The 20,931-nt window shown below is 46.4% G+C and overlaps 1 protein-coding gene across 4 annotated transcripts in view; it reads left to right on the top strand.

The window, feature by feature from the left end:
* The window catches only part of LOC140719126 (transmembrane protein 184B-like), a 96,274-nt gene that overhangs the window by 51,482 nt on the left and 23,861 nt on the right, over nt 1-20,931 (top strand). For all 4 annotated transcript variants that reach the window (XM_073033517.1, XM_073033520.1, XM_073033518.1 and 1 more), the window contains exons 4-6: nt 4,587-4,677; nt 6,364-6,439; nt 12,503-12,594. In XM_073033517.1, the coding sequence (XP_072889618.1) occupies nt 4,587-4,677; nt 6,364-6,439; nt 12,503-12,594 (259 nt within the window). The remainder of the gene's footprint in view (nt 1-4,586; nt 4,678-6,363; nt 6,440-12,502; nt 12,595-20,931) is intronic.

The raw sequence follows: 20,931 nt of genomic DNA, 5'->3' as shown, positions 1-20,931 counted from the left end.
TTGCACTGCTTTACATGTTACTATATACTGCTGCCCTGAGATCCATTTTTTTGTAGGTATTCACAGAAAAAAATGCAATAGAATTTAGAAAAACTATACACAAGACAAAGACTAACAAATTACCAATGAGCAAAAGACAAACTGCGAGTAAAAATAATACTGAGAACATGAGTTGTAAAGAGCCGTTGAAAGTTCGTAGAATCAGATTAGAGTTGCAGTGATTGAAGTTATTCACACTGGTTCAGGAGCCTGATGGCTGACGGGTAATAACTGTACCCAAGGCTTCTGCAGCTCCTACCTGATGGTAGTGAGAAGGCAGCCTGGCCTGTGTGGTGGGATTCTGACTGGATAAAATTTTGTGGCTTCTGTCTTCATGTGTTAGTCCTGTACTTGTGGGGAGAGCCATGCGTTGGGTGGGGACTGGGAAGCGTCTGCGAGATCTCAAGCAGACCTGAATGGTGACGTTCTGAACATGGCGGACAAGCAGGCTGCATCGAGGCTGTCTCCTTGGTTAAATAGTTATAGAGTCCCAGTTCCACAGCACGAGGCCCGGCCCTTTGACCAACGCATCCATGCCAAGAGTTGTGGCCTCTGGTCAAACTTTCAACCACATTCAAAGAAGAGGAAAATGTCTCGGATTATGGATCCCATTCCTGTCAAGGTGGTCATCCACCCTGAGGATGCTGAGGCTCTGGGTAGTAAGTGAGGTACATCGCTAGTTCTAATCTCAGTGAATTTCTGAGCAGTCTTGCAAAGGTGATTAGCACAACTTTGTCTGGAGGAAAGTACAAGGTGGTAGATTTTTTTTTAGAGGGGTGGGTGCATGGGTGGTGGTAGAGGCAAATATATTAGGGGTATTTAAGAGACTTGGATAGGAACATGGATGAAAGAAAAATGGAGGCCTGTGTGAGAGGGAAGGGTTAGATTGATCTTGGAGTGGAAGGTCAGTACTGCACTGTATATTTTACATTCTTAACATTATGATGTCAATGTGTTGAAGCGTGTTCTGAGTTAAAAAAAAAATATGGTGTGAGCACTTCTGAAATTGTCACAGTAGCTGGGAACTGTTTTGGCACATCGTTTGGGAATGGTGTTCTGAATTGCATCCAACACAGACACCACCTAGAGTGGGTAGAGTTCAAATGAGTTATGTGCTTTGTTTTCTAGGATTGAATAATTTATTAAAGCAATGAATGTATAACACGTGTGGGTTTACTAATTTATAAGTGATTAAATTTTCATGTGTTTATATGCCTGCATTTATACAACTCTTGTAATGAGTACAATGAGTCAGTAATGCTTCATGGAGGCACAGATTGACGAATACTGAAGGTTAGCCACTAAAGTGGGGGGGGGGGGGTGGTAGTCAGGTGAACAAGACCGTGAATAAAGGGTAAATTTTAATCAGCATTTTAAAGAAAATGGGAAGAGCGAATGGTGGGAAGCAGAGAATTCTAGAGTCTCAAGAGGCTAATGGCCCAGCTACTGGTGGAAAAGGGGATAGCTGCAATGTTAGGGGCTTGCGGGTTCGAGGGGCTTATCAGACACCGTTGTCTCCCGACAGTAGGTTAGTATGGAGAATCTCTTGCTTCATGAGGAGTGGTGCAGATCTTTGTGGGAATAGATAATGAGCTGCTTTGGATGAGCAGGTTTATAAGAATGATATTGGCGATGAAAAGTTTAACTTAAGAGAAGTGTTTGGCTCTGGGCTTGTATTCAAATGGAGTTTAGAAGGATGATGCGGGAATCTCATGGAAGTTCAAGTTTATTGTCATTCAACTGTACACGTGTATACAGCTAAATGAAACAATATTTCTCTGGAACCAAAGTGCACAATACAGTGCATACCTCTCATAAAACAGTATTAACACAATATTAATGTTCTGTAGACGTACAAGTTGAAATGAAGTATACGAAGTATAGTTAAAAATACAACTAATATGCTGGTAAGGTTTCACTGCTAATGTAATGGTTTCTTTGTAGCAGCAATGTTTGGGTTATGACTAGAGATAATGGGGTTTTGGAAAGTGGGGTAGATATTCAAACTCTGGATGAATTGTTAATTTGTCTATTAAGTGCTGTTAAAGTTGCAGTTGAGGGGTTGAGAGTTTGACTGGGTGGGCGGCTGACATTGTGAGAGCCATCAGGTTACAGTAAACTTGGGGAACGGCGTCATCAGAAACCCCCAATTGATCCACCGTCCTGTCCTTTTTTTTTCCCTCCCCCTACCTTTCTTCTCCAAGGGAGGGTAACCTCACAAAAGCTGATTCAACAGATGACTCACTTTTCCACAGCCTTTCACGAGCCTCCGAGAGTAACTACAGAACTCTAGGCTGTGAGCGCTGTGTGCTCGTTCCTTGGGTATTACTGTCATGCTGTCATAAATAATGTGCACTGAGTGGTAGCAGGGTGTTAGAAAGCCTTACAGCTGGGTGAGGAACAGCCTAGCAGGCAGTGTTCTTATTCTAAAGGAAGGAGGTCAAAGAGATTGTGGGACAGATGGGAGGGGTCCTTGACAATGCCTCGATGCCTACCGAATATCGAAAGGGCTGGGTAAAGTGGATGTGGAGAAAGATGTTTCCTACAGAGGGCGAGTGCAGAGGAAATGGTTTGGGCAGATACAATGGTATCTGATCCAACTTGCAGGTGGAGTCGGTGGTGAGGAAGGCAAATGCAGTGTTAGCATTCATTTCGACAGGGCTAGAACACAAGAGAAAGGAGGTAATACTGAGGCTTTATAAAGCACTGGTCAGACCACTCGGTGCATTGTGTGTGGTTTTGTGCTGGCATTGGAGAGGGCCCAGAAGGAGGTTCACGAGAATGATTCCAGGAATGGAGGAGTTAACATGGGAGGAGCATTAAATGGCTCTAGGCCTGTACTTTCCGAAGTTTAGAAGAATGGCGGGTGGGTGGGGAGGGAGGGGGAAGAATCTCGGTGAAACCTACCACTATTCAAAGGTCTGGATAGAGTGGACACAGAGGCTGCATCACCATCCGGTATGGAGGCCCTACTGCACAGATTCCTTGCAGATGGTTCAGAATTGAACACCAGATGCTCCGAGCTGTAATAGTGCTTCAGTAACCACTACGCTACTGAGCATTTGGCCTTTCATATTCTTTGTAATTGATTTTGTCTTGCACTGTACTGCTGCCTTAAATCAACATCTTTCACAATGTATATCCATTATAACGTGTATTGGAAAATGCTGCGGTGTGTTGTAAACTCAGCCAGGTCCACCAAGGGCACTCGCCTCCCCAGCACTGAGGACATCTTCAAAAAGGTGGCGTCCATCATTAAGGACCCTCATCACCCAGGACATGCTCTCCTCGCTGGTAATAATGAGAAGAGCTACAGGAGCCTGAAGAGAGACACTCGAATGTTTCAGGAACAGTTTATTCCCTTCCATCATGAGATTTCTGAATGTATAATGAACCCATGAACACTACTTCAGTATTTTTGCGAGACTCATTTATTTTTGTTCACTTTATTTGGCGATTATAGGATGGTGTAGGCCCTTCCGGCCCTTTGAACTATGCTGCCCCAGTAACTCCTGACAAACCTGATTTAACACTCTAATCATGGGACAATTTACAATCACGGTACACCTTTGGAATGTGGGAGGAAATGGGATTGTCCAGGGAAAACCCACATATTCCACAGGGAGAGCATACTATAACAGTCGGTGGCGGAATTGAACTCCAAACTCCGGAATACCCTGAGCTGTAATAGCGTCGCACTAACCGCTACACTACTGTGCATTTGACCCTTAATATATGTGGTAATTTATAGTGTATTTTGTCTTAGAAACATAGAAAATAGGTGCAGGAGTAGGCCATTCGGCCCTTTGAGCCTGCACCGCCATTCAGTATGATCATGGCTGATCATCCAACTCAAAACCCTGTACCTGCTTTCTCTCCATACCCCCTGATCCCTTTAGCCACAAGGGCCATATCTAACTTCCTCTATGCACTAACTTCCTCTTGCACTAAGCTGCTGCCTCAAAACAAAACTTTAATGACATCTATCAGGGATAAAGGTTCAAAGTACATTTATTATAGATTGTGTGCGGTATTGAGATTCGTTTTCCCTCAGACAGCCATGAAACAAAAAAATCTATAGAACCTGCTCACAGAATAAACATCAAATCTCCCAATGCACAAAAAAACGCGCGAATTGCAAAAAAAGAGTGAAAAACGAGTCCTGGCGTATTCAATTCATTATGTGCAGGCCGGACCAATCAAAAATCACCCAAAATCAGAACCAAAGACCAGAAACCAGAAATAATAGACCCGATTTGAATTCTGATTCACGGCAGCATTGTTTTAAGATGCTTATTTTTCTTTTTATAGTAATTTTTAATGTATTCTGTATGGAGGGTGTAAAACGTATCTCGTGACGTATATCAGTGATAATAAATCTGATTCAAGTTTGTATTCACTGGTTCTGCTGTGAGCTTTAAAAAATTTTTTATTAAACTATTTAAGCTGTCAGATTGCAATGATTAGCTTGCTGCCTGTACTGATGTATAGCCATGATTTTTGGATTGATGCATAGTAACTGGTTTGTCACTGACGTTCTCTTGCAGCCTTTGTCATTTACAACTTCCTGAGTCTGTGCTACGAGTACCTCGGAGGCGAGAGTGCCATCATGTCGGAGATCCGCGGCAAGCCCATCGAGTGAGTCGCCTGCCAACTGCAGTCTTGTTCCGACTTTGCCGCCAGTGTCTTGCCTTTGGAGCATGCTGGGAACATCCAGCAGGCCGGGCAGCAGTTGTGGAGGGAGGAACGGACACGAGGTTCTGCAGATGCTGGAGATCTTGGAGCTGGAGGAACTCAGCGGGTCAGGCAGCATCTGTGGAGGGGAATAAACAGTTGATGTTTTGGGCTGCGATTCTTATCCGGATGCTGTATTCATTTTCCTCCACAGACGCAGCCTGACTTGCTGAGTTCCTCTAGCATTTTGTGTATATTGAGAGACAAACTGTTAATGAGATGATGTGGTATTGTAGCAGTTAGTTTAACGCCAGTGACCCAGGTACAGTTCCACTGCTATCTGAAAGGAGATTGTATGTTTTCTGCGTGACCGCATGGGCTTCCTCTGGGTGCTCTGGTTTCCTCCCACATTACAAAGACATATGGGGTAGTAGGATAATTGTTCACATGGGTGGTGTGGGCTAGTTGGGCTGGAAGGGCCTGTTACTGTGCCATATCTCTAAAATACTCCAAAAAAAAAACAACAAAAAAAAAACACTAGGTTAATGGCCCTTTGTCAGGTCCCTGCTGAGCCTTTGGTTTTCATTTTGGGTTTCCAGCATCTGCAGTTTTTCCTAAATCTTGTTTCAGGAATCTCCCATCTATGCCTCCTTCCTGCATTTACTCAGTCCACGGTTGGGTGCTGGACAGGTACGTGGATGAGAGGGGTATGGGGGGCTATGGTCCAGATGCAGGTCGATGGATCTAGGCACAAGATTGTGTTGGTACGGGCTGAAGGGCCTGTTCCTGTGCTGTAATACTCTTAATAGAAGCAAGAGAAGGCCATTTGGCCCTTCTTGCCTATTCTGCCATAAGGTCACAGCTGATCATTTACCACTGCAACTCTTGTTAAAACTAACCCATATCCTTTAATATCAAAGACACAATGGGGCTATGGGAGCAGCCGTGCTCGGGGGATTATGAAGACCCTTAAGACAGGAGGAGAATTAGGCTATCTGACCTATCAAGTTCAATCGTTCACCATTCAATCGCGGCTGATTTATTTCCCTGTTACCCCCATTCTTCTGCCTTCTCCCCGTAAACTTTGATGCCCTTACTAGTCAAGAACCTATCAACCTTATACCCAGTGACATGACATCCGCAGCTGTCTGTGGCAATGAATTCCACAGATTCACCACCATCTGGCTAAAGAAATTCCTCCTCATCTCTTCTAAAGAGATATCCCTCCATTCTGAGGCCATGGCCTTGGTCCTAGTCTGCCCCACTATTTGAAACATCTTCCCATGTCCACTCTATCTAGGCCTTTCAGTATTTGATAGATTTCAGTGAGATTCATTCCCCCCCCCCCATTCTTCTAAGCTCATGAAGACAGTAAACAGGCCCTGAAAACGAATTTAAAAATAAAACTGACCTACATCTCAGATCCTGAGCAGAGTGAGTGTCTCTGTGGTGAGAGAGAGTTCAATTTCTATGGGGAAAGAGTTCCTCGGGTATTTTCTCCACGTGCTTTGGTTTAGAGATGGTCCCGTTTGGTGCACGAGTGGTTCCTGGGATCAGCGGGCAGATCCTCAAGGGATATGGTCTGCCATGACGTTGTCATCTCTGAGTGGAAAATATCTGACCAATGTGTCTCTGTCTGTCTCCCCACAGGTTGAGCTGTTTGTATGGGACCTGTTGCCTCTGGGGAAAGACCTACTCCATTGGGTTCCTGCGCTTCTGCAAGCAGGTACACACCATTCCTGCTTCACCCCAGTGTTCCCAGGTTTCTAATTGGCTTTTTCTCTTCAGGAATCTGCTTCCCAAAAGCCTTTTGGGGGTGGCAACGATCTGTGGGATTAGAACCCACTTCTCACTTGGCCTGCTCCTGCTTTCTGCCTTGCAAAGAGCCATCTTCCCTCATCTGTGCCCAGAGGCGCTGGTTAGGCGCCGGTGAATCTCTGCATGTGGGAGGGTGCGGTTACACCTCATCACGTAGTGGTCGTGCGAACAAGCCTTTTATTCTTGCCAGGTGCAAAGTGCGAAGGCTTTTTTTCCCCTTGGGTAGGGTGAGACTAGAACTAGAAACGGTAAGTTTAAGGTGAAAGATAAAATATTTTTAAGGTGGGAGGGATGGGGAAAGGGCACATTTTCGCTGTCGTGGTCTTCCTTTCTTGTTGCTTGTGTTGCTTGTGTTCTGCGGAACATAGTGGACATGCTATGCTAGTACCGTGAGGTGTGACAACACTTGCGGGCTTCCCCCAACCGTCCTTGGGCGTGTTGGTTGTTAAGCGACGCATTTCACTGAATGTCTTATAGAAACATAGAAAACCTACAGCACAATACAGGCCCTTCGGCCCACAATGCTGTGCCAAACATGTACTTTAGAAAATAGCCCTTTATTTTTCTAAGCTCCAAGTATCTATCCAGGAGTCTCTTAAAAGATCCTTTTGTATTGGCCACCCCTCCTTCACTGGCAGCTCATTCCACGTACCTACCACTCTCACGTTTATATAAAAAAACTTACCCCTGACATCTCCTCTGTACCTACTTCCAAGCACCTTAAAACTGTGCCCTCTCGTATTAGCCATTTCAGCTGTGGGAAAAAGCCTCTGACTATCCACACAATCAATGCCTCTCATCATTTTATACACCTCTATCAGGTCACCTCTCATCCTCTGTCATTCCAAGGAGAAAAAGCCAAGTTCACTCAACCTATTCTCATAAGGCATGCACTCCAATCCAGGCAACATCCTTGTAAATCTCCTCTGCACCCTTTCTATGGTTTCCACATCCTTCCTGTAGTGAGGTGACCAGAACAGAACAGTAGTCCAAGTGGGGTCTGACGAGGGTCCTATATAGCTGTAATATTACCTCTCAGATCTTGAACTCAATTCCACAGTGTATTGGCCTTCACGGTTGAAGCACCGTATGCTGCCTTAACCACACAGTCAATCTGCGCAGCAGCTTTGAGTGTCTTATGGACTCGGACCCCAAGATCCCTCTGATCCTCCACACTGCCAAGAGTCTTACCATTAATACTGCCATCATATTTGACCTACCAAAATGAAACACCTCACATATACCTGGGTTGAATATCTGCCACTTCTCAGCCCAGTTTTGCATCCTATCGATGTCCCGCTTTAACCTCTGACATCCCTCCAGACTATCCACAACACCCCCAACCTTTGTGTTATCAGTAAACTTACTAACCCATCCCTCCACTTCCTCATCCAGGTCAATTATAAAAATCACAAAGAGTAAGGGTCCCAGAACAGATCCCTGAAGCACACCACTGGTGACCAACCTCCATGCAGAATATGTCCCGTCTACAACCACTCTTTGCCTTCTGTGGGCAAGCCAATTCTGAAACAACAAAGCAATGTCCCCTTGGATCCTGTGCCTCCTTACTTTCTCAATAAGCCTGGCATAGGGTACCTTATCAAATGCCTTGCTGAAATTCAATTAGGCTTGTAAGGCACAACCTGCCTTTGACAAAGCCATGCTGATTATTCCTAATAATATTATGCCTCTCCAAATGTTCATAAATCCTGCCTCTCAGGATCTTTTCCATCAACTTACCAATCACTGAAGTAAGACTCACTGGGCTATAATTTCCAGGGCTATCTCTACTCCCTTTCTTGAATAAAGAAACAACATCCACAACCCTCCAATCCTCTGGAATGTCTCCCATCCCCATTGATGCAAAGATCATTTCCAGAGGCTTAGAACTCTCCTCCCATAGTAGCCTGGGGTACATCCCATCTGCTCCCAGTGACTTATCCAACTTGGTGCTTTCCAAAAGCTCCAGCACATCCTCTTACTTAATATTTACATGCTCAAGCTTTTCAGTCCACTGTAAATCATCCCTACAATCACCAAGGTCCTTTTCCATAGTGAATACTGAAGCAAAGTATTTATTAAGTACCTCTGTTAACTCCTTCGGTTCCATACACACATTGCCACTGTCCCACTTGATTCTCTGAAGTGTTATCCTCGTGCTCTTCACATACTTGTAGAGTGCCTTGGGGTTTTCCTCACCAAGGTCTTCTCATGGCCCCTTCTGGCTCTCCTAATTTCATTCTTGAGCTCCTTCCTGCAAGCCTTGTAATTTTCTAGATCTCTATCATTACCTAGTTTTTTGAACCTTTCGTAAGCTTTTCTTTTCTTCTTGACTAGATTTCCAACAGCCTTTGTACACCACAGTTCCTGTACCTTACCATCCTTTCCCTGTCTCATTGGAACGTACCTATGCAGACCCCATGCAAATATCCTCTGAACATTTGCAACATTTCTGCTGTACATTTCCCTGAGAATATCTGCTCCCAATTTATACTTCCAAGTTCCTGCCTGATAGCTTCATATTTCCCCTTACTCCAATTAAACGTTTTCCTAACTTGTCTGCACCTGTCGCTCTCCACTGACATGGTAAAGGAGGTAGAATTGTGATTACTATCTCGAAAATGCTCTCCCACTGAGAGATCTGACATCTGACCAGGTTCATTTCCCAGGTCTCAGTGCACGTGTGATAAATAAATCTGAATTTGAATCATTCAGAATGGTGAGCGTGTGGAACGAGCTGCCAGCAGAAGTGGTGGCTGCGGGTTTAATTGTAACATTTAAGAGGGGTTTTCATTGGTGTGTGGATGAGAGAGGTATGGAGGGCTATGATGAGGATGCAGATAGATAGGACGAGGCAGAAGACCAGGCTGGCATAGACTAGAAGGGCTGAAGGTCCTGTATCAGTGCTGCAGTGCTCTGACTAGAAATCGGCCACTTAGTGCGAAGCATGAGACTGCAGAAGCTGGAATCTGGAACAACAAACAATCGGTTGGTGGAACTCAGAAGGTCGAGCAGTGTCTGTGTGGGGGAGGTAGTAAAAGGGAGTGATGGTACAGAACCCTGAGGTGTACACAAAACACTGGAGGAACTTAGCAAGTCAGGCAGTATCAATAGAAATTAATAATAAAAACATTGTTTCAGGCTGAGATCCTTTCTGATGAAAGGTCTTGGACCAAAATGCCGACTGTTTATTTCTCACCTTAGATGCTGCCTGCCCTGTTGAGTCCCTCCAGTATTTTGTGTGTGTTACTCTGGATTTCCGGCCTCTGCAGGATCTCTTGTGTTTCTGACCTGCTGAGTTCCTCCAGTACTCCGTGTGTGCGTGCGTGTTCGTGTTCGTTCTATCATCTGCAGAGTCCCCTATGTTTACAAGCCTGACGTGCTTCATCCACCTCAGCATTTCTTTTCCCTTATTTTGTCTGCATCTCAAGTCAAGTCACTTTTTATTGTCATTTCGACCATAACCATAACTGCTGGTACAGTATACAGTAAAAACAAGACGTTTTTCAGGATCGTGGTGCTACATGAAACAGTACAAAAACTACACTGAACTACGTAAAAACTACACTAAACTACAGATGTACCCAGGACCGCATAAAGTGCACGAAACAGTGGAGGCATTACAATAAATAATAAACAAGACAATAGGCACAGTTGAGGGCAGTAAGTTGTGTTGCAGAGTCTGGTCGTGAGAGCCTGAATGCTCTGGTGCCTTTTCCCAGATGGCAGGAGGGAGAAGAGCTTGTCTGAGGGATGCGTGGGGTCCTTTATAATGCTGTTTCCTTTGCGGATGCAGCGTGTAGTGTAAATGTCCGTGATGGCAGGAAGAAAGACCCCGAAAGATCTTCTCAGCTGACCTCACTATCCGCTGCAGGGTCTTGCGATCCGAGATGGTGCAATTTCCGAACCAGGCAGTGATGCAGCTGCTCAGGATGCTCTCAATACAACTTCTGTAGAATGTGATGAGGATGGGGGGTGGGAGATGGACTTTCCTCAGCCTTCGCAGAAAGTAGAGATGCTGCTGGGCTTTCTTTGCTATGGCACTGGTGTTGAGGGACCAGGTGAGATTCTCCGCCAGGTGAACACCAAGAAATTTGGTGCTCTTTACGATCCCTACTGAGGAGCTGTCGTTGTTCAGCGGGGAGTGGTCGCTTCGTGCCCTCCTGAAGTCAACAACCATCTCTTTGGTTCACATTCAGAGACAGGTTGTTGGCTCTGCACCAGTCTGTTAGCTGCTGCACCTCCTCTCTGTAAGCTGACTCGTCGTTCTTGCTGATGAGACCCACCACGGTCGTGTCATCAGTGAACTAGATTATGTGGTTCGAACTGTGAGTTTCAGCACAGTCATGGGTCAGCAGAGTGAACAACAGAGCAGCATCTATCATTCACCTGCCAACTGCACCCCCCCCCACCCCCCCCGATCTTCTCTCCTACTCGGTACTACCTATGTGTCATCTTGCAGTGTGGTGTAGAGGGAGTTACAAGTCCCACCTTTTGAGATCTGAAAGGTCCCATGCTGACTGTTCTGAAAGAGGGCACTGCAGTGATCTCCAGTTTAGTGGACAGTGTTTGCCCACTGTTGCTTTTGGGAGCTGCCAGGTTTCCTGGCCAATCGGCCAGACTTCAAAATGATTGCATTAGCAGAAAAGGTATTGTAGAAGTGCAGGTCTCTTTCTTTGACTGGGAGAAAGGATTGTGCGAAGCAGGACCTGATGGGCTGTTGGCTATATTTCCTTGCTCTTTGGGGATCTGGGTGAACAACAGCCGTGGTGGCTCATGTGATTGTTCTCTGATTTAATTCCAAATCAAAGCTGAGTTTATTGTTATTTGCACAAATACATATATGCACAGGGCAGTGAAAAACACAAAACATTCACAAGAAATATGTAAATTATACACAATTTTACAAGGAAGAACAAAGTTCAAAGTAAATTTTTATATAGAATTTCATGTATGTCAGTATACAACCCTGAGATTCATTTTCTTGTGGGCATACTCAATAAATGCAATAACGATAATAAAATTAATGAAAGACAACACCTAACAGGGTGCAAATACAAAAGAACAGAACTAATAAATAAATAAGCAATAAATTTTGAGAATATGAAATGAAGAGACCTTGAAAGTGAATCAGTAGGTTCTGGGAGCAGTTCAGTGATGGGGCAAACAAATTTGAGTGAAGTTATTCTCACTGGTTCAAGAGCCTGATGGTTGAGGGGTAGTAACTGTTCCTGAACCTGGTGGTGAGTGCTCAGGCTCCTGTACCACCTTGATGGCAGCAGTAAGAAGAACGCCTGGCCTTTGTTGTGGGGATCCTGGTGGCAGATGCTGCTTTCCTGTAACAGCGTGTAGATGTGCTCTGTGGTGGGGTGGGCTCCACCCATAGTGGACTGGGCCATTTCCACTACTTTTTTTGGAGTTTCCATTAGAGGGCATTGGTGTTTCCATACTAGGCTGTGGCTGCACCTGTGGCGCAGTCAATATACTCTCCTCCGCACGTCTGTAGGAATTTGTCAAAGTTTCAGATGTTACACTAAATCAGTATTAGAACAAAAGAATCCCACAGGTGCAAAGGAAATGTTACATGCAGCAGCATCACCACAGGTATTCAGTATCAGATAAACATCACTCAACAAGAAAAAAAAACACACACAAATTATAGAAGAGGGAAACAATCGGACCAAAAAGTTCATTGTAGTGCAAAGTGGTGGAAGTGGGGTAGTTATTAGGGTTTTGCAAGAACCAAGTAGTTGAAGGGAAGTTGCTGTTCCTGGACCCGGTGGTGTGGGACTTCAGGCTTTTGTACCTCCTGCCTGATGGTATCTGCGAGAAGATGGCACGTCATGGATTGGGGGATGGGTGTCTTTGCGTATCTTTGTCTTGAGGCAGCGTCCCCTGTGGATATTACTGATGGTGGGTGTTGGTGGAGCTTGAATTTTAGTTGTTGAAACATCGTATTTGTTTTTCACAGGCGACCCTTCAGTTCTGCGTCGTGAAACCACTGATGGCCATTATCACCGTGATTCTACAAGCTTTCGGCAAATACAAGGACGGAGACTTCAAGTGAGCAATCTCTAGCCTTCCTCTTTTCCCCCTCCCTCACCAACGTCCTGGTCCATTTATCCTCCTGAAGGCTTTCTCTTGGGAGATCACTGTGTCACTGAAGCCATGGTTGCATAAGTATCTGGGGAGACTTGCTCACTGAGGGTGTCCATGCCAGAGGTTTGGATATTGAGGTTAATCGGGTTGGTGCAAAGTTATAGTTTTGAGATAAAGGGCCGGCTGGGGCTTCATTGAATACTTGAACAATGGCATGTGGCCCAGTGACCTGACCTACGTCCTGTGTGGTTATCTCTTAGCCCTCAATGGCCAAGATTGATTCATTGTTGAGTCCTGTACTGAAGCTGTTCAGATCCTAAGGAGTAGTCTAAATTCACTCTGAGATCTTGAGCAACATGCACAAGTTGCTGGAGGAACTCACTAACTCAGCCAGCATTAATTGTGGGGAGTGATGTTCAAGTTGTCAGGTTGGAGGCTACCCAGAGATATTGCTCCTCCAGCCTGAATGTGGCCTCTTCACAGAACACTTACAACATAGTAACAGTCCCCTTGGATGCCAAGTCTGCAACAAACTGTTATTCTGCCCAGTCCCAATGACCCAAACGTGGACCACAGCCCTCCCTACCTCTCTCATCCATGGACTTGTCCAGTGTTGAAGTCGAACACCCATCCACCACTTCACTTGGCAGCTTGCTCCCCCCTCTGAGTGAAGATGTTACCCTTTGTGTTCCACTTCAATAATTACCCAGAGGGTAAATGTAAGCTGGCTTTTTCCACTGAGGGAGGGGGAGGCAACTAGTTCTAGTCTCCCAATTTCAGCAGAAAAAAGCCTGCTTGCATTTACTCTACCCACACCCTGCTCCCTTTTCTTTCCACGTGATTATCCACAGCCCTGTTGATCCTCTGATGTTTCTACGCTGTTCCCAGTCGTTGACCATCCCCAAATTTAATTGTGCCTGTGCTGCCCGGGCTTTGCGCTGTAGTTTCCTTTCCAAATCCAATCTACACATTGTCCCTGCTCCTCAAACTCTCTCGTCACCCAAGTACTCTCGTCGGATAGCTGTGCAAGTTTTTATTTACACAGAGTGGTGGGTATGTGGCAGTGGCCGATACATTAGGAACACTGAGGAAATATGAGGTATGACGTTGGGTCTAATCTCATTGAATAATTGAGCAGGTGTGCTGAGGCTGATTAACATAATTTTAAGGTGATTGAAGGAAATTGTAAGGGAGTTGTCAAAGGTAAGTTTTTTTTTAAACAGTGGTGGGTGTGTCGAACGCTCTGCCAGGGATGGTGGTAGAAGTAGAAGCATTAGGGGAATTGTAGAGACTCTTGGTTAGGCACGTGGGTGACAGAAAGATGGAGGGCTATGTGGGAGGGAAGGGTTAGATTGATCTCAGAGTAGCTTGAAAGGCTGGCATAACTGGGAAGTAGTATCATGGTATGAGTGTGAGTGGTGGGAACATGCTGCTCGGGTGGTGGCAGAGGCAGCTACGTTAGGGACATTTTAGTAACTCTGTGATAGATGAAAGAACAATGAAGGGAATTGTGGGAGGGAAGGGCTAGCTTGATCTTGGAGTATGTTTAAAGGTTGTCATAGCAGGCTGAAGGGGGCTGTACTGTGATGAAATGTTATAGGTTCCATCTCTTTGTGCTCTCCCTTCTCCCCTCTGCACCCCTCCCCTCCATTTTCTCTCTTGATCCCACAGGCCCAATTTGCGTCCCTCTTTCCTCTCCTTCCCACCCTCCCTACCTCCTCCCATTAATTCCCCTCCCCATCTCCTTCCCTTTATTCCTGGCTGTGAGGTTCTGTCATCTTCAGCCTTCCTATCACCACATCCACTCTGTTGCATCCACCTTTCTTCTGCCAAGCCCTTGCTTCGCTCCCCTCACCCTTCCCTCCCTGGTTCTGTACTGGTTATTTCTATCCAGATGAAGGGTCTGGATCTGAAACATCAACTGCTTCCCTCTACAGAGTTCCTGCATCACTTTTTGTGTTGATGTACTGTTTGGATATTCTTGTAGACCATAGGAAGAGTTATTCTATAGGAAACTACACTGTTGCCATTTTTTGACCATCCCCAAATTTAATTATGCCCTTGGCTGCCTGGGCTTTGTACCTGTACACATCTCTTTCCAAAATCTCTTGCTCATCATTCCTGCTGTTGGAATTCTGCAGATGTTCAAAATCCAAAGCAACAAAGAATGTTGGAGGAACTCAGCAGGTCAGGCAGCATCTGTGGAGAGGAATAAACAGTTGGAGTTTTGGTCCTGATGAAGGGTCTCGGCCCGAAACATTGACTGTTTATTCCTCTCCATAGATGCTGACCTGCGGAGATCCTCCAGCATTTTGTGTGCGTGGCTATTGTCTGTTATTGTTGCTTGTATTGTTCTGCTAAGCATTCTATGTCAATGCCAGACTGTGTGGTGACACTCGCAGATTGCCCCAGTGCAAACTTGGGTTGTGCTGGCTGTTAACGTAAACAACACATTGCACTGTGTGATTTCATGTTAAGGCTCGGGTGCGAAGTACTTAATATGTATAAAACATCACACACAAAAACTGCACAAACTAAGGTCTGGTTAAAACAATAAATTTTAAGGAGACTTAGTGAGACTGTCAGGAAGGAGAGCAGATGATGGGGCAAAATTGCAATCAGTGGGATGAGTTGCAGTGTAAAACATGGACAAAATTGAAAAGAGTGCCAGATACAGGACTGAGGGTGTTGTATTTGAATGCATGCAGTATACAGAATAAAGTTGATGATCTTGTAGCACAATTAGAGATTGGTAGGTAGATTTTTGTGGACATCACTGACTCGTGGATGAAAGAAGATCATAGTTGGGCGCTTAAGTCCAAGCATGCACATGTATCGTAAGGACAGGCAGGGAGGAAGAGAGGGTGGGGTGGCTCTGCTGGTTAAAAAATGAAATCAAATCCATAGAAAGTGATTACGTAGGATCAGAAGATGTGGAATCATTGTGGGTAGGGTTAAGGAACTGCAAGAGTAAAAAGACCCTGATAGATGTTATATACAGGAGCAGTAGCCAAGATGTGGGCTACAAATTACAGTGGGAAAGTAGAAGAAGCATGTCAAAAGGGCAGTGTTAACGATAATCTTGGGGGATTTCAATATGCAGATAGATTGGGAAAATCAAGTTGGTACTGGATCCCAAGAGAGTACTTGTAGAATGCCTACGTGATGGCGTTTTAGAGCAGCTTGTAGTTAAGCCTCCAAGGGGATCAGCTATTCTGCATTTGATTTGGAAGCTTAAGATAAAGGAACCTTGGGAGACAGGGATCATAATATGATAGAATACACCCTGCCACTTGAGAGAGAGAAGCTAACCTCAGATATATCAGTATTACAGTGGTGTAAAGGGAATTCAGAGTGAGGTTTAATATCACTGGCAAATGTTGAAATTTGTCATTTTACAGTAAATGTATATATCAAAAAGAGGAAGAGAAAAAACAAGTAGTCAAGTAGTGTTCATGGGTTCAATGTCCATTCAGAAATCTGCTGGCAGAGGAGATGATGATATTCCTGGATCGCTGAATGTGTGCCTTCAGGCTTCTGTACCTCCTTCCTGATGGTAACAGTGAGAAAAGGGTATGTCCTGGTTGATGGGGGTCCTTAATAATGGATGCCGCCTTTTTGAGGTATCACTCCTTGAAGGTGGCTTGGATACTATGAAGGCTGATGGCCATAATGGAACTGACTGAGTTCACGGTTTTCTGTAGCTTATTTCGATCCTGTGCAGTAACTGTCCCCCCCCCCCCCCTCATCCCATACAGTCAGAATGATCTCTGTGCTACCTCTGTAAAAATTTGCAAGTGTCATTTGTGACATACCGAATCTCCTCCAACTCCTAATAAAATATAGCTGCTGTAATGCCTTCTTCATAACTGCATCGATATGTTGGGCCCACGATAGATCCTCTGAAGTGTTGATACCCAGGAACTTGAACGTGCTCACCATTTCTACCTCTGATCCCTCTGAGGACTGGTGTGTGATCCCTCATTTTACCTTTCCTGAAGTCCAGAATCACTACTTTTGTTGTACTGATGTTGAGTGCAAGGTTGTTGCTGTGACATCACTTAACCAGTGGATCTATCTCGCTCCTATATGCCTTCTTGTCACCGTCTGAGATTCTGCCAACAATAGTTGTCAGCAAGTTTAGGGATGGCATTTGAGCTGTGCCTGGCCACGCACCCTGTAGAGAGTGTAAGCAATGGGTTAAGCACACATCCTTGAGGTTGATCCTCAGTGAGCTGGAGATGTGATTTCCGATTTGCACGGACTTAGTGGATTACATTGGCATGAGAGAGTAGCTGGTCAAAGTTGATTAGAAGGGGGACTCTAGCAGGGATGATGACAGGGTAGCAACGGCTGGTGTTTGTGGGAGCAATTTGGAAGACGCAGGATTATCCTGGAAGTCTGTTGGGAATGACTATGACATCAGTGACGTCTCTGAGAGCGAAGCCCGGATTGGGAGGCGCAGGTTGGACATGTTATGGCCAACCATGAAGGATCGGGTCATTTCTCCTTGCGGTCCTGGCGATTTGGATCGCAGTCCTTCAGCTGCTTCTCTTCGAATTCACTGGTGCCTTTGTAGCCTGCCAGGTGCCAGGCATTGCAGTCTTTGGCCAAGGCCTCCCAACCAGTCATGGAGATGTTACATGCCTTCAAGGACGCTTTCATGCAGTCTTTATAGTGTTCTGTGGGGCCTCTCTGTTTTCTGGTGCTATGTGCGAGCTCAGAAAAGAATCCCATCTTTGGAAGGCGGTTGTCTTTCACCCGGACCACATGTCCAACCCATCAAAGTTGAGCCTTCATGATCAGTGTGTCTGTGCCAGAGCTCTCGGCCCTTCATAGCGCTTCTGTGGTGCGGACTCTTGTCTTGCCACGAGTTGCCTGTGATCTTGTGAAGGCATCGCAGGTGGAACTGGTCAAACACCTTGATGTGCCTGCGGTATTGGGTCCATGTTTCACAGAAGTCAGGATGACTGCTCTGTAGACTGCCATCTTGGTCTTCAGCGAGATGCTATGATTTCCCCACACACGTGTCCCTAGACTGCCAAAGGATTCCCCAGCTTCTGCAAGTCTGGATCTAGACTGCAGGAGGAGGTGAGGCAGCTTCCCAGGTAGGTGAAGGCGTCAACAGCCTTCAACAGCTGTGAGCCTTCACTCTCAATTCATGGTTCCACATGATCGATATGGGGTGCAGGCTGAAGTAGAACTTCTGTCTTCTGCAGGTTGATGGTTAGGCCAAGATTTCTTGCTGCCACAGCGAGCTCCTGCAGGTCCCTTTCACTGAGCGCTGCAAGAGTGCAGTCATGTGCAAAGAGGAAGTCTCTTACTATTGCTTCCAGCACTATGGTCTTGGCCTTGAGGCGTTGCAGATCAAAGAAGTGTCCGTCAGACCTGTAGTGAATTGTTATTCCCGTATCAGTCTGAGAGAGAACAGCAGGCTGAAGAGTAGATGTGAGGACACAGCTTGACACCGTTAGTTACTAGAAAGGGGTCAGAGGTGCAGCAGTTTTCGATGACCCTGGCCACCTTGCTGTCGTGGAATGACCTGCCGAGTCCTGGGTTCCGGCACTACTCCTGGACTGCAAAGATCATGCCCTGTGTTAGATCTGAAACCACATTGGCTGTCTGATGCAGTGTCATCAAGGAGGTGAGAGGTAATCCTGTTCACTATGATACGGGCCATGATCTTCCTGGCTATGCTCGGGAGAATTATACTTCTGTGGTTGTCACAGGATGCCCTGAACCCTTGTTGTCGTACAGGTGGATGATGTTTGCATCCATGAAGCCCTGTGGTACACCGGCTCTCTCCCAGAACTGCTGCCTGAGCTCTGTCACTCTCTGAAGGAGGGTTTTGCCACCCTCCTTGAAGTCTTCTGGTGGGATCCCATCCGGGCCAGGGCCTTACTTGGCTGCAGCCGGTGAACTGCCTTCCTAGCTTCTACCAGTGTGGCGGGGGGGGTTGGGGGGGGGGGGGGGAGAATGTCAAATCTTCAAGGGTCTCCAAGACTGGGCACTGGGGCATATCTTCTGTGGCCCGGTCCTCTATCTGGGATGGCCTGTTCAGCAGCTGGTTGAAATGGTCTGCCCAGTGTTGGACAATGTCGCCTTTGTCAGTGAGGAGCTCTCCATCCAAGGAGCGGACTGGTGCTCTGCTGTCGGAGGACGGTCCGTACACTGCCTTTAGACCATCAGAATACCACTTCGTGTTGTTCTGGTCAGCGTAGTGCTGAAGTTCTACCGATTTTGGCCTCCCACCACTGATCTTTCAACTTCCGCAGCTCAGCCTGGACCTTACTACTGAGGTGCTTCAGTCGGTCATGTTCGGAGGTTGACTGCTCATCACTGAGCCAGCTTGCAAAGGCTTCCTGTTTCTGCTTGAGAAGGGTGACGATATCAGAGTTGTTCTCATCGAACCAGTCCTGACGTTCCTCTTGGACTGCCCGAGAACGTCACTTCCAGTGCTGTGTGGGGTATCTCTGAAGACAGTCCGTGTTGTTTCTGGCTCTGCTTCCTCAAGCAGTTGCTCAAGTCTGTTCAGCTTCCGCTTAGAGGCAGCCTGCTGGCGCCTGTACGCCCTGGTGATCTGAAACGACAGCTTGCTTCTCAGTCCAGCAGTCTGCACCCCTCATCGCTCTGGTGTTGGTCACGTCCCTGATGTCCCGGTGCCTTGTGTTCACATAATCAGTCAGGGTGCACTCAGGCTGCCTTGTGGATGTCTGGAAGCTGGAAGAGGATGTTGGTGATTGTCATCCTATTTCCTGTGCAATTCCCCTTTCCAAGGCCATGCCAATGACTTCCGGCCAAGTCATTGCCTGCTCGGGCAGTAAAGTCACCAAGAAGCAGGATCTTGTCGTCTTTGGGGACAGAGCATATTAGCTGACCGGGTTCTGGTAGAACAGTTCCTTCTGTTCAGATGTGTAGGTCATGGTGGGTGTGTAGGCACTGATCAGAGTCAGAGGTAGCCTCATTACTGTGAGGCGATCATTGATCCCTCTGGGGAGCGACTCCAGTTCCTGACGATTGTGGTCCGGATGGCAAAGCCAACTTCGGCTTCTCTAGCCACCTCCTTTATCTCACCACTCCAGAAAAACGAGTAGCCAGCCCCTGCTTCTGTGATTTCACCGGTCTCAGCCGGGCGTGTCTCACTGAGCGGTACAGTGTCGATGTTGTACTTCACGTGGCACGTGTCCTACAAGAGCAGTTCGCCTCTCCGGTCTGTTACTGGTCCTTGTTGTCCATGAGTGTCCTGACGTTCCAGGCTCCAATACCGAGTTTGCTCGGCTTTCTGGTGGTTCTTCCTTGTTTTGTGGTTTTTGAGGTAGTTCGACTACAAAATAGATGTCCAGTCAGCTGCGGTATGCTGACAGGGTAGGGTGAGGCAAGCTTCTTTAGGTCACCTTTTCCCGACCCTTGCCCATGAGTGGGGCTGCTCCATTGTCAGGGTGGCTGCTGAACACTGCCCTTGCCTCGTGAGAAGAGAGCGACCATCCTGCCTTGGCCGCCTGACTAGTGGCTCCCAGCACCATCTTGTGCCTGCCACCATCGCCACTTGCCCATCGCCCCAAAATCTTGAGTAGGTTGTGGAGACTGGCGCAACCAAATTCTGGACAGGAGGTGTATAAATACCGTGAGTTGCCCAAGCATCACGATCCTCCTCTTGGTCCAGATGCTGATGTCAAAAGGGATACCAGGCATAATATTTTGATGATGGCTGAACTGCAGGAGCCGCCAAAATTACATTGAATCAACTTCAGACTGTCTTAGGGGCTCCGATCCAGATTTCTTCCTTTGTTTACTCCTGAAGCCTTCCCTATGAGTGGGTATAGCCGCAAAACAGCGGAGGTTTTGGATCAGTTTTCCTTTTCCTAGACGTGCTGCCTTCCCAAGTTAATGAGCCCCACCTGCCTGAAGCAACTGGTTTTAAGGTGCCAGTGACCCACCTTTGCCCCTCTCCTGTCAGTATAAACAGTTCTGCCATGTGAAAGCCAGCAGTTGGACTTGGTTATCAGAGGCTAATTTGAGAAGCATGCCACTTTATAGGTAGTGGGAGCTTATCCCCAGTACCACCCCAGCTGTGGCAACCATCCGGAACGCAGGATAGATACATCCCAAAGAAGTAGTATTCTAAAGGCTGGATGATTCAACTGTGGATAACAAGGGAAGTCAAAGCCAACATTAAAGCCAAAGAGAGGGCATATAATAGGGCAAACATTAGCGGGAAGTTAGAGGATTGGGAAGCTTTTAAAAACCAACAAAAGGCAACTGGAAAAAGTCACAAGGATGGAAAAGACGAAATATGAAATA

This window comes from Hemitrygon akajei, chromosome 31, assembly GCF_048418815.1.
Source record: "Hemitrygon akajei chromosome 31, sHemAka1.3, whole genome shotgun sequence".
Taxonomy (NCBI): domain Eukaryota; kingdom Metazoa; phylum Chordata; class Chondrichthyes; order Myliobatiformes; family Dasyatidae; genus Hemitrygon; species Hemitrygon akajei.
Note: the sequence above shows the minus strand (reverse complement) of the source record. Positions and strands in the feature narration are given on the sequence as shown.